The 18,304-nt window shown below is 37.3% G+C and overlaps 1 protein-coding gene across 6 annotated transcripts in view; it reads right to left on the bottom strand.

Annotated features, from left to right (window-relative positions):
• Window positions 1-18,304, bottom strand: part of dlg3 (discs, large homolog 3) — a gene marked incomplete at its 5' end in the record, with an annotated part of 71,596 nt that overhangs the window by 27,664 nt on the left and 25,628 nt on the right. For all 6 annotated transcript variants that reach the window (XM_079480417.1, XM_079480415.1, XM_079480418.1 and 3 more), the window contains 3 exons: window positions 93-217; window positions 2,260-2,310; window positions 2,664-2,717. In XM_079480417.1, coding sequence (XP_079336543.1) covers window positions 93-217; window positions 2,260-2,310; window positions 2,664-2,717 — 230 coding nt within the window. The remainder of the gene's footprint in view (window positions 1-92; window positions 218-2,259; window positions 2,311-2,663; window positions 2,718-18,304) is intronic.

The following is an 18,304-nucleotide window of genomic DNA, read 5'->3' as shown; positions in this document are numbered from 1 at the left end:
TTCACACACTACTCATCTAAGTCAGATCACACTGCAATGCAAAAACAGCGCCACAAAGGGATATTTAGATGCACTTGATCTGGGACACTAACCCTAGTCTCCCGTCCATGGCAGCGGCACCTCCCGGGATGATCTTGGTGATGAAGATTCCTGGATCATCAGGAATGTGTGGATTGTCCATACCTCCGGCAATACTGAACCCAAGGCCAGAGTTTCCCTATTGATGACACATTACATCAGTAGAATATTATTGATGAGAAATGAAGTTACATACAGTAGTCTCACAACCACGGTTCATTTACTAACTGCCTATTGTATATTTGACATAAAAAAGGGAAAACATTGCAATAGAAGTCTAAAATGCATAATAATATACCTGTATATATATTTATATATATATATATGAAATATATTTATTATTATGCATTTAAATGTATTCATTCATTTATTATTTATTTATTTATTGCATGCTTATTTTGGGTATTGGCTCATAAAAAAGTCCAAAACTTTGTTAATTTAGATCAAATCTACTTAACCAAGGAACAGGGCACACTTGGAGGTTTCTATCAAGGGCCCCTCAAGATAACTTAGAATGGTTTCAAATTAAACCAAAAACAAGCCAAAACAACTAAACTCAAGGTTCCTTCAACACCTGATCTACACTACGTATGCATGGTCAGCTCTAAGCCTACAATACTAAAACGGAAATGGATGCAGCTATTATAAGAATGCAATAACTTTTCATTCCTACTGCCTAGTTCCTACTTACTGTATGTTATCTACTCCAATCACCCTTTACTCAGCTGTTTTCATTACAAATGCCAAAGAACTGAAGCAGTTTGGTCTGTCTGACAGTCCAATCTAGAAAGACGGGCCCCAATGTCGACAGCTGAGAAAGGCCTTCACTTGATTATTTTCTATAATTAATGAGTGACAGTCGCTGCAAATTAGAACAGAGCGGAGCTAAGACGTCCCAGCGAGCCTCTCCCACTCCAGAGCCACCGCAAGAGCTCCTTACACACCCACAGACCTTTAAACGTGTGATCTTAACACAGTTTATTTAGGCCTTGTGAGCAGAAATGGCACTTCGAGAACCGCTCTGCAATTATGTTGAAAACTAAGAGATTCATCCAAATCCGACATCCACTGCAATTTAATGAATGGCCTCAAATTTAGATGACTAAGATGATACAAACGTTTAATAAGGCCGTGCAATGTACATGAAGTGATTTTGAACTGTGATGTCACATGTTGTCCACGTAAAACATGTTGTATATTGACTTCTGTCCATTTGGCACCCGCTTTTACCCGAAGCAACATACTGTACTGGGAATTCAAGCTCAATAGAACCATTTCCTGGAAAATGAACCCATGACCTTGATGTGCAGCATCATGCTCTACCTGTTAAGCTACACAAAAGGGAATTACCGAGAAATGCATCTGTACTTTCATCAGAAATCCGGTCACTGGAGTTTAGTGCACTAAACTAGGGTTTCCGAACCCAAGACGGTATCTCCTAAATACGGTATCTCCTAAATCAGTAAGATGCCATAAATGAAGCAGAATGACTGGATATCATCCAGCATTATTATTAATATTGTTAAAATAGCCATTTACATAATGATTTACATTAAAACTAAAGAGATGTGGGTCCAAACGAAAACCAAACATCTACGCCAGCCTTAAACTGCAATAAAATGTGTCCCTGAAAGGGATTGTTCACCCAAAAATGAAAATTCTTGAATCATTTACTCAACCTCTTGTCATTTCAAACCTGTATGACATTCTTTCTTCGGCAGAACACAAAAGAGGAATATTGGTACATTGGTCCCACCTGACTCCCATTAGACATGAAACCAATGCAAGTCAATGGGTACCAAAGGTTTTCTGTTACCAACATTCTTCAAAATATCTTCTTTTGTGTTCTGCAGAAAAAAGAAAGCCATACAGGTTATTATCTAATTATTATAAAATCACATGAGGGTGAGAAAATTATGGCAGAAGTTTCATTTTGGGGTGAACAATCTCTTTTTGTTCAATTTCAGGCTAAATATCAATATTTACTGCCATCTAGTGGCCAGATTCACACAGGTAGCATTGGTAGAGGGGACTATTGCCAAAAATGATTTGAATCCACAAGAATATTTATACTGTTACTGTACTAAACCCTTGACCCTAAAGCACTTTTAATTTTCATTGGTCCCTGGATGAACTCTGTAATGTTTGACTCTATAAAAGTGAAAGAAAATCGATAGTTACCCTCTCCAAAATGATTTCTTCATATTTGTACATGCCATCACTCCCATTCACCTGTGAAAGACAGCAGAAAATGTTGTAACATACAGCACGTTTATTAATTGTAGCATAAAAAACATAATTTGGCATTGTGAAATTCTAATTAATTATCCAAGTCACTGCCAAAATCCACAGAAAATGCTAGAAACCCAAAGCGATGCTATTCTGAGTATGATTCACGCCTGATAAACACTTAAATAAAATTCACACCACATTAATCGTTTGAGTTCTACAGCCCACAACTGCTGTCATTTATACTACAGCACATTGTTGTTATTATCAGATGTACATTAGTAAATGTTTGAGGAGGAAAACTCCACGTGGCAGGCAGTCAGGCGGGCAGGCGAGATCATAGAGCAGATACTTACATAAGGGCCTGCATCCAGTGAGTCTGCGTTCACAATGATGGGGGGAGGGTTTGCCTGTGAGATGAAGAGATGCACATTACCTTAGTGTGTGAGGCTAGCAGCTCACACGCATGTACACACACACATACATACACATGCTCGCATGAGGACACAGTAAATGCATGCTATGGAAACGGAGCATGGTAGGTCATCGTCATATTATTTTGGAGTGAGGAGAGGACTGAAGGTGGAAAGATTATATATCAGGACCATGGACTTCTACAATTTCCTTTTAAATTGATTTTATTGGTGTATTGTTCTGTTCTGTCCTTTTCGTTTTTCTTTTTATGTTGCTTATTATTTTGTACATTGTATGTCCTCTAAGATTAAAAATAAGGGTGTAAATTAAAAAGGTGTGGAGATCTGTGCACGTGTCTTTCTGCCGGGTTCAAATCTCCATTTCTTGTACAGTGCATTCAAGTTCTGCATGAAAAATGGAAATACGTATCAATTCACATCCTCTCATTTTCATGTGTATGCATGAGGTAGATACAACAGAACATACAGTAAATGGATGAACTAAGGCAGTAGACCAGCTGTCATTCATGGCCTCTTACATGAAAACCGTGTTGTGATAGTGAGCATTGATGTGATTGATCTGCTGTGAGGTGATGCTGACAGAGCCGCTGGGTGACCAATGGGTGACTTTGGCTGTTTCTAATTTCTAACAATTGCTGCAAAACGTTCTTTTCCTCGTCATCTTGTTTTCTTCCAACACAAAACGTGAGACACAAATAGTAGAAATATCACTATATCATTTCTTCTCCTTAAAGAGATTCACCCCAAAATAAAATGATGTCATTATTTATTCACCCTCATGACCAGTATTTTGTGGAAGACAAAGGAAGATATTTTGAGAAATGTCTCGGTGGTTTTGTGTCCATATAAGTCAATGGGAGGCAATGTTACCAACATTCTTCAAAAAAGAGGGTCAAACATGTTTGGAACAACATGAGGCTGAATAAATTATGAAAAATAAAAATTGGGGGTGAACTATCACTTAAGAAACTGTATTTTGTTTAAAGGATGTTTAGATATTTGTATCAGAAACCTGTAAAACGAAAAGCACTGCTGCAGATATGTATTTTTTTATAACATCCATCTATAGTGCACAAACATCCACAGTGACAATCATATTCAGCAGCTGTGGATGTTTTTTTTTTGCTTGCGTCCCCTGAATTATTTCTGTCTCGCTTAGCCAGTAAAGACTTGAAAAGACCATTTGAGTTACAAGAACATATTCTAAAAGTGTTTCCTACGTCATCAGCTCTATTTTCACCTGACACTTCCTTCCGCGTGACACATCTTCACAGGTGCAGAAAGCACTCAGGTGTTCAGCCTCTCCAGCCAAGGTGTGAGAAGTTAGCATAGCCATCAGCATCCATCTGAACATCTGAGTGGTGCGTGATGGGTTGGGCTCAGTTCAGCCAAAAATCTAAATACTGTCATCTACAACTTCATGCAGCCTTATGTCATTCCAATATTTTGTAACTAAAATTATCATTCATTAAACGTCTATGGGGACCAGGGGCAGTCAAGCTTCACAGATAAAGTACAGAGGACTCATGAACTTTGTTAAACCATCTTTGAGTGACGAACAGAATGAAATTCATACGATATTCATTATTATATGAGCATTATTATATTGAGTAATCAAATAGGGTTTACGGTGATTGTTTATTTATTTACATTTTTGTGTACTGATTCTTTAAATATAGCTTAAAGTTTGCTTAAGGAGTTATCCTCTATGTGTGTGTGTGTGTGTGTGTGTGTGTGCGTGCGTGCGTGCGTGCGTGCGTTTGTGTTCATTTGTGAGTGTGCACGAGCATCAGCCACCATTTTGTGTTAATTTATGGAAATCAGTAAATGTGTAAACTACTCATTATGATCCAGTCTAATTCACATACAGAGCGCACAAGATGCTGCTTAGATGACATAAAAAATCGAAGAAAATCACACTAAACCTACAAATCCTCCAGAACCTTAAAGGGATACTCCGCCCAAAAATGAAAATTCTGGCATGAATTACTCCCTTCCAACTTATTCCAAACCTGTAAACATTTCTTTGTTCTGTTAAACACAAAGACAGATATTGGGAAAAATGTTAGCAATTGACATTTATGGGACATCACAGACTACCATAGTAGGAAAATTAAGAGGGTAGTCAAAGGTGTCTCTGAACTTTTTGCTTTGCTTAATTCTTCAAAATATCTCATTTTGTGTTCAACAGAACAGAAAGTGACACAATTGTTCCTATGGTAGTCAATGATGTCCCAGAAATGTCAGTCACTAACAATTTTTCTAAATATCTTTGTGTTCAACAGAACAAAATAAAGTATACAGGTTTGGAACGACTTGAGTGTGTGTAAATTATGACAGAATTTTCATGAAGTATCCCTTTAAATCTTTTTCTCTTATGGAAATACAGTAGTTCACTTCCCCAAAACTCTAACAACAGGTTTGGAAAAACATGAGGGTGAGTAAATTATAAACAATATATATTTTGGGGCATCTCTCATGATATTGCAGTGGTGCCAGTTGTATCCACCCTTAAAATATATGGAAACAATAGGCTGACAAAAAAGTGTGCATTATCTCACTATCTTGTATTGCTAATTGGCAGAACACTTTACAAAACAGGCATAAAAAGACTTGAGAAGCCTTTGGCAAAAATAGAGCTAACTGTGAAAAACGATGCACTGGTACCTGAGCGCAATTTAGCTCGTACCCCAAGCATGAGGCATGACAAACGTATCTCCAGTATTTGTGTTTCAGTCAAACATAATTTTGATGTGTTTGTGAAAAGGGCTTTGTGACATTTGGCACACCCCCTCACAAAAGAGAATAATGTAAGCCCAAAGCAGAGCGCATAATTCCTCTGTACACCATGTAAGAACATCTTGGACAATGAACTGCACCCACTGAAATATTCTTGCACAGTAAACAGTGCACTAGAGGAAACCAATGCAAAGCAACATGTGTAGTGTGTGGTGCTGTATAAACCAATCAGTAAAAGTCACCATCAAAAAGATATGAGTATTCATCTTTGTGTTTTATTATACAACAAATGCAAACAAGATAAAAGATTATAAGAACGAATGTCAAGCAGTACCACTCAAGTACAGGATCTAGGGATATGTGACCCGGAGTGTCCGTGTACTGGAGAGAGGCTTACACCACCACTGCTCACCCAAACACTCTATCCGGGATTAAAAAACCCACAGGGATGACAAAGGGTAAATGTTACAGGCACACTGGGCGTCACACGCCTGGGGCTTTCAGGGACAAACCTAAATATTTGTATCACTTCACACCACCTCCGGTGACCAAACACTTTCATTCATGCGCAGGGTTGTGCATCGCCAGTGCAAGGCCCCTTTAAAAAGTTCACGAGAGATGATCTACAGGCCAGCGCACGCGGTGTATATACAAAATTTGTTTGGTTTATAAAAGCACAATTGTGAGATGTATAATGGCAGTGACAGTCTGAGCAGACCCGGTCTGAAGGTTCAGCTGAGCCAGCCAAATCGCTGTGACAGGGGCAGGTGAACAAGTGGTGCCACAGCTGGCTGAGAGAAGCTACAGTTAATCATACAGCTAACATTCACCTCAAAGTTCATGAAAGAATAGGGCTGTAATGATAATGATGGCTATATTTAGCCCTGTTTTCAAAGCAGCTTGCAGTGGTTTCACTTGCTTATGTATTCTCTATGAGCGGCTGTTTTGAGGTAATTTAGGGAAAGAATCGTTATGAAGATTTAACAAAGTTTGAGAAATTATTTTATGTCTCATTCTGTCATAATATTACAGATTAAGTTAACAATGATTATGAAATTAAAATAGGCTATGCATGATGTTTCATTATAATTCTTATCAATATTTCACAGTAAATAAATATTTTCGTCAGTGTGAATTTTTGTATATTCAATATTATACTAACTATACCACTATACCACATTTCAAGTGTTGTCAAATGTAATAATCTGAAATATACAACTGTCAAAAAACTGTAATAAAAAGGTTATTTTTACATTATTATCATCATTCACACTCTTGTCATTTCAAACCTGTATGACTTTCTTACTTCTGGAGAACACAAAAAGAAGATATTTTGAAGAACGTTGGTAACCGAACAGCGACGCTACCCATTCACTTCTATTGTATGGACACAAAACTAGTGCGAGTTTGATTTCACAACATTCTTCGAAATATCTTCTTTTGTGTTCTGCAGAAGAAGGTAAGTCATGATAAAGTCATCACAGAATTTTCATTTTTGTATGAACTATCACTAACTCAACAATTTACCAACTTCCACTTCATTGTAAAAGTCATATAACTTGCAACCAGGTTTTTAAAGTCAGGTTAATATAATTTAAATTTAGGAGACTTGTAAAGTCAATTTGATCTAATTTAAAAATTTGAGGCAGCTTTTGGCTAAAGGTTTGAAGTTTTTTACGGGACAAGATTCCAGTTACATGTCTAGCAAATGCCCATAGAGTCGTAAAAGAAGGACTGGCACTACGTGAGAATCCAAAAACAGTACAAGTCTGGAGGGCGTCCAGATGTGGCAGAAGGGAGAGTCTAAAGGGTACCAGAGGGATTAGACAAATCTGGATTAGATTACAATAAATCCCTTAATTTCCTTTTAATTCAAAGTCTAATCATTAAAGGCTGTTTTTTAACAGCCAGCTGTCACCAGCTGCAACACACAAACACACACGCACCCTTTCTGACAAATGTTTCAAGTTCTGTCAACATTAGTTAACTTCCATCATCTACTTACTGAAACCCTGCCTTTCATTTTCTCCCTGTGGCTTTTTTCTCTCCAATTTAACAAACCTCTGTAACATCTACAGAACTGCTGTCAGATTGTAATGTCTCCATGTGTGTCCACTGATGGCTCATCTGCCAGATCTTTCTCCATCTGTTGCAATGGGGAAATCGATGAATAAACATGGCTCTGTATCTAGAGTCGATAAACTGGATAGGCAGCTCATTTATTGTAACTGTTGCTGTAGCTTCAGTTTGCTCATTACAGAAGTGAATTTGCATTAACTCCCTGTGTAACCCCCCCAGTCAGGCTTTCCTAATTGGACTTGACCAGAGACCCTTGGGACCACAATCCAACAAAGGCTCTCACTGAATCAAGACAAGCACTGGGGGCTCCATCCAAATCTTAAATAATCAATGTGTTACTATGGCAACAGCTACTCTGACCGCTGCATTGAGTAGAAAGAGCGGGTAGAGTGCACCCTTCCTCGTTTGTTTCTCTTTGGACATACGCTGGTACCGACATTGTTAAGTTGTACTTGTGAACTTTCCACCCAGTACGCAGTTTGGCGATGTCACACGGGGCTGCGTTTTAATCACATGGAGTTTTTGAAAGGTATTGTCAAGCCTCAGCAATCAAATCCATCAGTGCCAGACAGAATTGGGTGTATCCGTGCTTGAGATCACTACACCCTTGACATTTCAAACCATATCAATTTCATTTTTAAACATAACCCTCTGGATAAAAGAGAGCTCTCATTTCATGAAGAGCATACACATCCGGGACGGATATTCAAGCCTAGTATGATTAAAAAACATGTTTAAATTGGTCTGTTTTGAACATACTTTTTCATACTGTGGTTATTATTAGCATGTTATTTTGCACAGAGAACGTAAAACCTTGTTGTGTAGGTCATCTAAAAAGAACATTACTGTGTCAGATGAGTAAACAATTTTATAACATAAATACACACATATATATTTTATATGAATAAAGTAGGGTTGTCACAAAACACGGACAAAATCAGAAAATAAAGCAAATAAATCAAGATATCGTTCAAATTTATCTTAAATTTACCTTGTGTTCTCTTTATTTTGGCCAATTCAAAATACAGGAAGAAAGAGAGATGTAACCATTGAGGCTCTAAAAGGGATAGTTCACGCAAACTTGAAAATGAATTTACTTATTTAATCTCATGTCATTCCAAACCAGTATGAGTTTCAGTCTTTCTATAGAACATGAAAGAGTGTTTTTGAAGAACGTCGGTAACCATAAAACATTTCCCCCCATTGACTTCTATTATACAGACACTAAACCACTCAGACATTTTTCGAAATATATTTAGCTTCCACAGATAGAAAGAGTCATATACATGTGGTGAATGAGATGAGGATGAATAAACATTTATGTGTTTAGATGATCCCTTTAAAGCAAGATAAAGTAATTTACATTATTATTATGTCTTCACACAATATCAATAATCAAGGATATTGATATCACAGTTATTGTCAATATAAAGTCATCAAATAGAGTTTTATTTGATCTATTACTAAGACTGTATACAGTACAGTAATGCTGCACGGTTAATCGTATTTTAATCGTGATAGCGGCTCATGCGTCCCACAATTAACTGGGCATAATCGTTGTGATATTAATGTTTTAAAACCAAGCACAAAACTCCCAATTAGGTTAAAAAACATCACAAAGCCTTTATCTTTTAAACTGCGACTTTACAGGAAATTCAAAACACACAAGTTTTTTCACTGCATTTCTTCTGTTTTAATACTTTTTTTGTAAGTGAAGTTGAAGTGAAATTGAAAACAAAAGTTCTGAACTGACAAAATAATTGTGTTTATTAATCGTGATTACATTTTAGAGCAAAATAATTGCGATGTATTTTAAAATCAAGTATAAAAGACAACATAATGTCTTATCATGAAATGATGTGTGTCAAAATATTATCACAGATTATATCTGACATTAATCTCAAATATAACAGTTGCCGCTTGATCCTAACATCACTTTTGCATTGAGAAGATGGTCCCTCTATGCTTAGGTCATACAAGTGGTAACAGCAGCATGGGAGAAATAACACACGTTCCATAAACTGGGGTCTAGAGTGGCACGCTGAGTGGCAGTGTCCCAGACAGGGATTAGTTTAACACAGTGTCTACACCGGACGCGACAGGCACGATGCGACACAACAAAAGACATTAGAAACGCATTAGAACCCATTATAATACAAAATTTTGCCCACACTGGATGTGGTGCGGCACAACAAACCCATTAAGAACAAGCAGGTTGTCATGTCGCATCGCGCCTGTCTCGTCCGGTGTAGACACGGTGTAAGGCAGGACTACACCCAAGAGAAATTATGCCATTTAAGTATTGTTTTACAAACATGCCTTGCAAAAACATTACTTGTGTGCACTTTGAGACAACACAATGGCACTAATGTCTTTTGAGATATGTCATTAAAAGTTGTTTTCAGTTTGGACAGCTCTAACATTTATTTTAATCTATAACTAGCCGTAATCCCTTCCCGAGAAACCATCCCCATGGGTATAGATACAGCTACAGTATGCAAAGTGCTATATTTTTTGCTGAGTACCAGAAGAGGAAACCAAGAAAGATCTCAGATCCTCTGTAATTAAAGATCAATGTTTTTCATAAGCATAAGCAAGGCTGCAATTCAATCGATAAAGACCTAATTGCCATTCACCCAACATTTCACTGAGGTACATGTGCTCAGGGACATCAGAAGGGGAAAGTCAAAGACAGAAGAATGCGGTTGGCAAGAGATGGGCATCTGAATGGTGGGGTTTGTTTGTTTCCCGGAATGCATCCATTTCATACACAAACTAGAAAAGTAGTTTGCTTATTTCTGATAAAAAAAATTAATGAATGATGAATCTAAGAATGTATCTATTACAATAACAAGAGCCTTTAAATGAGTACTTCACACAAAAACTAAATGACAGTTTTAATTTAAGTGTGAACTATTCCTTTAAGCCATCAGCCATTTTTTTATCCTCCAAGTTACTGAAGCACAGCGAGGCAACATGTTCTATTTGGTCACGGTGCGCAAACCCAAATGAGCTGCAGAAAGGTCACCAGTCTGACCTACAGCTCCAGCTAAATGACAACATTAAATATTACAGCACCTATAAATAAACAACACCACCCAGAACAAGTGCGTTTATGGATCTTCTGTGATAAATAGGGAGTTATGCAGCGTCAGTCTGACTAGCGGATGCTGGATGATGAGAAACACATCAGCGGAATAGGGGTTAATAATTCAATCTAGGCTGCCCTGTGTGATCACACTGTTGCCAGGTTACGTGAACCACTGCCGCAGCAGTGCTGTAATCATCCCTCCATCATTACACTGTGAAAACAGCCTCAGTCACCATTGAGATGAGAAGTCAGAGCGCTCTGCATTCTATCACTACAGGCCAAGACGGAATATGATATATCACAGCATCTGCCGGAGAGAATATTTGTGGAGAGTTTTCATTACAATCATATAGAATGAATGAAATGCATAACGAGAGCGACGATTCCTTCGCTCGCTTTTTCAGTGCTACAGACTGGTTGCTACCCGTTGTTGCTAAGCTGAGAGCTGTGCCCACTCCTCTGCGTCGGGGCCTGTGCCAAAAACAAGGAATACACATAGAAAATAACTGAAAGCAGTTCTATCCAAGCCATCGTTACAAAAAAAAAATTATTTAATATGAGCTCATGCATTGCTTTAAAGGAAAGCTCATACACATAAAAAATTATCGTTCTTTATTCTTACAGAACGTTCTTTCAAATCTGAATGACTGTCGTACAATAAAAGTGGACGGTGACCAGAGGCTGTCAACCCACTGAAACGGGAAGTAAGGGCGAAACATGACAAGTGGCCCCTCCCTCTTTTATAATAGCCAATAGGATTTAGTTATCCTCACAGCCTTGAATTTGAAGAGAAGCTGGAGTGCAGAATGATGTCATAAAAATGACTGATTTGTGAACAGAAATTGACTGATGCTAGTTTATGTTCATTTCAGCATTAACTAATATATATTTAAATTAAATTAAATGTTGGGACTGGTCACAATAGCTAATACACCATGAATTATCATGTATAATTGAATTGAGATTAAGTAACATAAACAAATACTAATACATGATGAAAACTATATTGTTCATGGTCAGTTGGTTCATGTTAGTTAAAGGGAAAGTTCACCCAAAAATACAAATTCTGTCATAATTTACTCACCCTCGAGAATCAAATCTGTATACATTTCTTTGTTGTGATGAACACAGAGAAAGATATTTGGAAGAATGCACGTAACCAAATAGATCTTGTGTTCATCAGAAATGAAAAACAAATGTATAAAGATTACAAACTACTTGACAGAGTTTTCATTTTGGGGAAACTGTTACCTTATGCAACAAATACAACCTTCTTGTAAAGTGTTACCATATATTCCTACAAAAATCTATCGATTTTCAAAAAGGCACCTGCTATATTATCATAAATCTTCTGAACCTACACAATAGAAAAGTCATTATTAAATCAATATGTTTGTTAGGGCCAATAACCAATAAAAGAAACGCAACATTGACTTTCTCTATACAAAATAATCTGGGCCATATAAGCATTGCTCTGGCAGCCCTTATCCCCTCACTTCATGACCTTGCTGTGTGTTGCTTCTCCAGCAGTCGCCCTGGCAATCCATAACGGTCTGTGAAGCGGGCGAGAAATCAGCAGACATGATTCACGGGCTCAGCCATTACAGTCTCCGTAAGCTTTTCCTGTGAGCCACCTGAAGCAGCACAGAGGAGCGCAGACACAGTTGGCACTGAGGTCACGATAAACACAGAACAAGCCTTTGAGAGTTGGGTTTAAAACAACAAGCGCTGATTACAGTGGACACCTCTGCCTCTGTGTTTCTCCCTTTCATTCGCTCTCTCACTGTTTTTTGAAAGTCATTACTATAGCATAGGAAAGAAAAAATGACAAATCTCTTTAATATCTCAAAGATTGTATCCTGCTCGGATTATTGTCTTGAATAGGAGACCCTAGTGACCTCAAATGCGTCGTCTATAGTTTCCAAAGAGATGACAACTATCCCTCGAACGGTGCTTAGATGTGCTATCGAAGTTTATGAAACATGACAGCTTTATTGATACTGTATGTCTAATTATCTTCATATTGGTTCATACAAATTCAAGAATAAACAGCAAACTGTATGAGACAAAGGCGATCTTTGAATAAAGCATAAACGAGAACTCCATTACATCTCCTGATCTATGAAAGAGCACATCCCAGAACTCCATCACACCCACACCGATCCATTCACTCCGCGTGCCTGCCTTCGGTTTGGCTGACAAATTTGTGTAGGTGTCGAAAGTAAAGAAATACAGTAAGTAGGACAACGGCAAGAACGACGACAGAAAAACAAGTGCTGTGCCACTACTTTCTGTGCGCAATTATGAATACATTCATGAGGACGTGTATCCATATGCTGGTGTATTTGCTGCCAAATCGCAGCGAAAAGAGGCTTTGTTTTAAATGTTCGTATCACATCAGGAATTGCCAAAACAATCTGCCACCCACAGAGGGGCCAGATTTGCAGTCTATCTTGCACACCTTGGGAAAAAGAGAGGATTTCAGAGCTCAAGCCCTATAGCGTACATCTCCACGTTGATCAGAGTCACTGTCTTTCACGTTTTTATCGTCCTCACTGATCTGAGGACACAAGGAACAGATTTTTTGCTATCAATAGAGGAAGCGCTTGCACGGCGTATTGAGAATATGATTCAGTCCATCAAAGGCAACGTGGGCTGAGTGTTATGATTAGGTAAGAGGTTATACAGTACTGCCTTTGAAATGAATGCAATTCTTAAAATTAGAACGGCTATTACCTTTAATCAATAAATCTTCATTCACAATATTCACTATATATTTATTTATTATATTTTTTACAAATTTTACCATTAAGATTTTAAAGTGCATAATAAATAGCACCTGCATAAATGTAAATTGGCTTTATTGTAAGCGAATTGACCTTGCATATTCATTTCTATTAAAGCATAAAGAAGTACTTCATTCAGAATGGAAAGCTTGATCTCACAAGCATATTTTACGAGACGGTTAAATTGTATTTATTTGTCTGATGTGAATCGTACAAAATAGTTTATAATATAGATTTTTTAATAGATTATTAGTAATAGCAATACTGAAGCCCCTTCCCTAAGCCCACCCCTGAATCTGTCACTGCTGTGAATTTCACACTGGCAAAGCAATTCATTATAAAAAATACGAATGAGATCTAATAAAAAAATTACAAATTGCTGTAAGATTGGAATGTAATAACTTATTTAGCTGAACTGACCTCCTTTCTCCTTGTGTGCAGGTCAAGGCATTAAAGCCAATAACCAAATGAGCTGTAATCACAGCTAACTAAAACCACAGGTCTGCTACGTGCTTATATTACAGCATTTTTGCAATGCAACAGCCCTCTATAAAAAAATATAAATACAATTTTAGAGTCCTTATTTTATGGACATCTGAAATCATTTAGAGACAAAAGGGATCACATTTACATTCAGACAGTAATTAAGCATCCGAAACGAAACCCAAACCCCAAAGTGTAGCTATAAACTGCTCAAATTGTCTGGATTCAGTCCAATTTAATGAGTCCCTGTCTGTGTGACTTGAATAAAGCCTGACACGTGTCTTTTTGTCTGACAATAGGCGAGTTGTTCACTCTATCATTTTATGTTGCTTCATAAAAGCCCATACTACAAAAGATCGTGTAGATAAATAGGTTTAAAGTGCTTTTTCAATGCGTATTTGCTGGGTTCAGCGTCTGTCCAAAACCGGATAAAATAGGCCCAGAGTCAAAACTCTGCCCTTATTGCTGCATCTGTTACACATTTGTTGTCTTATGAGTTATTGCTGTACAATATGTTACAGCCGTCTAAAGTCACAGTCACAAGATGAGAGCTGCTAATGTCCCGCTTAGTCAATGATTCAACTTCAAAGCCAAAACTATTGCCAAACCAATTCCCGTTGCATAAAACTGAATTAAAGGGATTGTTCAAATGGTCATCCTTTAGCCGCATTAACCTGTGCATGACTCTGTGACATGCCAAAGAAGATAATTCAAGAAATCTTTCAGTGGTTTGATCCATATAAGCGAAGTCAAAACGGGCCATTATTGTTTGGTTACCAACATGCTTCAAAAATCTTCTTTTGTGTTCTGCTGATGAAAGAAACTCATACAAGCTTTGAATAACATGAGAATACGCAAATGACAAAACATTCTATTATTTTTGGGCGAACTATCCCTTTAAATACAACCATATACTTTTTCCCAGTATTTAGCAAATATAGAAATAGGCTTATACTACATGTCCGTTTATGATCTAAAACTGTGACCTTGGCATTGAGCTGCTGAAATGCCAATTTCATCTAGTAGAATGTCCAGGTTATTTACTTTCTGCTACGTCCAATGTCGTACTCAAGCGAACAACTCTCCTATTGTTCAAAGACCTTTTTACTTGTGTTTGAGCTTTATTTAATAACTCATAACCAAAAGTAATTACATAAATGACTCTTGCTCATTACTCCATATTCTCTGAGGACGGTTTGACGAGAGAACACTCAGAGGATGTAAATCGTATTTAGAGCTGTCAAGCAATCAGCCTTTTTAAACAAGCACATGCTGGGAGGTTTATACGTTTCCCATAATTCATGACATTAATCACCTTTTCTGAATGGTAAAGGCTGCTATTTTGTCATGGCTCTGATGCAGGTTTAAACTGTCATTGCATCATCACGTACCATCATGTGCATATGCAGCGCTTGGATTTGGGTGATTATATAATTGGAATTTTAATGGGGAATATTAATCCACTGAGGGCCCATATTCAGATGTATAAACTGGCTGATCAGGATCTGCAGTGACTCGGGCAGCCTATTTAAAGCACAGTTATTGTGTTATACAAGTTACGTACTCCAGTGAATCAGTATGCCAAAATACATACCGTAAAAACCAGTGCAAACTCACAAGATGCAATTCAGAGCATTCTGAAATAGTATAGAAGTTAATATGCATAATGAATATATTGTCATATACTAAAGAGTTTACACAGTGCGTTCGTAAAGGCAAGGGAGCATATCACAAAATGGCTGAAAAACATAAAACTATGTCCTAATGAAGGTTGAAAAATGCAAAAGAGATTGTGTGAGAGGTAGGGTTAGTATTAGCTCAATATCTCAGCATAAAAACAATAGTCAAACAAAGTTTAATGTTGACCCCCATGGCGCAACATACAATTACATTCAGACATGGACTGTATGTCATCTCCAAGTTGAGAGATGTCTGTAATAAACAGCAACATAACCTAATGCCTAAATCTGCGCCTACATTTATTTTCTTCCTTGTTTTGTTTTCTCTTTTCGGATTTTCCTACGCAAACACACTGCCACAAAGTCTTGATGACTAATGTAAAAAAAAAAACATTTTAGGCCTGGAAGTTAAAAATACAGCAGAAACATCTAGTGCTCTCTAGCATCTCGCAGACAAGTTCCATGTTTTTGTGGGTTTACAGGCAAATTCCCCAGTCCTTCTAGCAATGACCAACATCCAGACAGCTCTGACCATAGACTGTCAACGTTTACACCGATAACACACCTCATATAGCATCAAAGATTTTACCCTAATGCAGGAAAACCAAATTGCATTCCTCTTGTTGGGAATTCGGCATGTTGTTTCTAACGGACAAAATGCTCTACAGAGCAAGTATGTTTGTAAAACGTTATCTCCTTCGGAAAGAAGTGAAAACGTGACGTCAAAGTGCTTCAAAAGGGAGGGGTGGAGTGGGCCGTTGGTTGCAATTTGCTGCCTCATTGCTAGATGCCTCTAAATTCTCCACATTGCTCTTTTAAGTAAATAAAGAAGAAGATGTTTTTTCACTGACTATCTGAAAGGTATTTTGTGATTGCGAAGATATGTCAGATCTCTACAGTCAAATGACAACCTTAAAATAATACGAAGAACAGCTTCTACCTGAGCTGTAAATGAATTAAGACAAACTGAAGCATTAACTCCAACACACACACGCTGCCTGGAAACCATAACGTTGAGCCGATAATCCAGCATGTTATCTGTACAGACTCGGCTCATCCCTCTTGTAGCTGTGGCCTGAGGCAGCTGGGACTCTTAGATATCAGAGATGTTCTGCTTGATTTGTATCTCTCTAGAGAGGAAGAGTGAACGAGCAAGTCTGTGTGTTGCAAGAGTATGCACTGTATATATGCTGTTCTGTACTGACTCCATCAAGCAAATGAACCCAGTGAAATGTGGTTGAAAGAAATAAGAGAGACAAAAATCTGAACAGTGGCAATATCATTGACATTGACAGTTCCTGCCAGGTGCAGAAGGGTGGGCTAACAGGTATCCTGGGTGGGCATATACCCCAACCACACATATAGCCGCAAATAAAAATTAAGAAATCATTTCAAAAGTATTTATTTGTGATAAAAAATGATCACAAATCTGTGAATATCTGATCACAATTCTCTCAAATTTAATATAAAAATGTTTATGTTGAGGGGTACATGTTGACAGAATAAATAAGAGATTCATCAACAGTAGCCCATGCAAATATCAGATAAAGCAGATTCGACAGAAGAGAAATGAAAGAATATTATAGGAAAGAAGTTGCAAGCATTATATTTTACATTCGTCTAGAATATTTTATAAATATATTGATAGGGGCACTCTTTCTCATGAGCATATGAGCATATGAGTACTAATACAAAATAACACTACTATAGAACTGCATTTCTCTGTGTTAATATTCAAACACACACATGTCACTGTTTACATGAAATGCATATACTGTACAAGCATTTTGAAATAGCGCTTGTTCATTCTTTCACCATGTTTTTCAAAAGAAAAAGTGTTAAAACGGTATTTCACCCATACCATAGGAGGAACTACTATGGTAAAAAAGGTGCCCCAGAACTGTTTGCTTTCCGACATCCTTACAAATATCTTGTTTTGTGTTCAACAGAGCAAAGAAATGTATAAAGCGTTTTTTCCTACTATGGTAGTATATGGTGGCCATGAACTGTGTGGTTATACATCTTTCTCTGTGTTCACCAGAAAAAAACTTGTTTTGGGGTGACCTGTCCATAACTGTTGGGTAATTTAAGCTTTTAAGGTGAGACATTGAAATTGAAAAAAGTATTTCTGATTGGAGTAAAGACTACTGAAAATTAAAGCCTATATTTAATAAAATCAAGAACCACAATATCATCCTTCATCCAGATGGTGGAATATGTTATTCTCATCAGTAAAATTATTATCAGTAATAAATAATGTACACTTTACAAAGAACAAAACTGCATCGAGGAAAACAATATTAGGTCAAATATGGTTATCTGAGTAAATAAATATATTGTATGTAAATAAAACCAGCAGATGACATTTCAAGCTAACAAAATTAAAACAACCATATTAAAAACATGTTTATACTAAACCTCACTTACAGAATGCATTAAGAATGTTTTAAAACTACAGATCTGAGCAATGTTTATGGGGTGATTTAAAGGTACAAGAGAGTGTTGCTGTAATGAATGCTGTGTTTTATGCGCATCCTTTTAGGGAGGAACAGAGGCAGACAACACTAACTACATTAGCAAACAGGGTTAAAACAATGCATACACTATTATAAAAACATGCTATTTTTGAGGCTGTGAAAAAGCATTTGAGGTGAAAATGACTGAGAACAAAACTGAAAACTCAAATGCTAAGAAAATCTATCCCAA

This window comes from Barbatula barbatula (genome assembly GCF_947034865.1).
Source record: "Barbatula barbatula genome assembly, chromosome: 18".
Classification (NCBI taxonomy): Eukaryota; Metazoa; Chordata; class Actinopteri; order Cypriniformes; family Nemacheilidae; genus Barbatula; species Barbatula barbatula.
The sequence above is the reverse complement of the archived record's forward strand: the minus strand, read 5'-3'. Positions and strand labels throughout refer to the sequence as shown.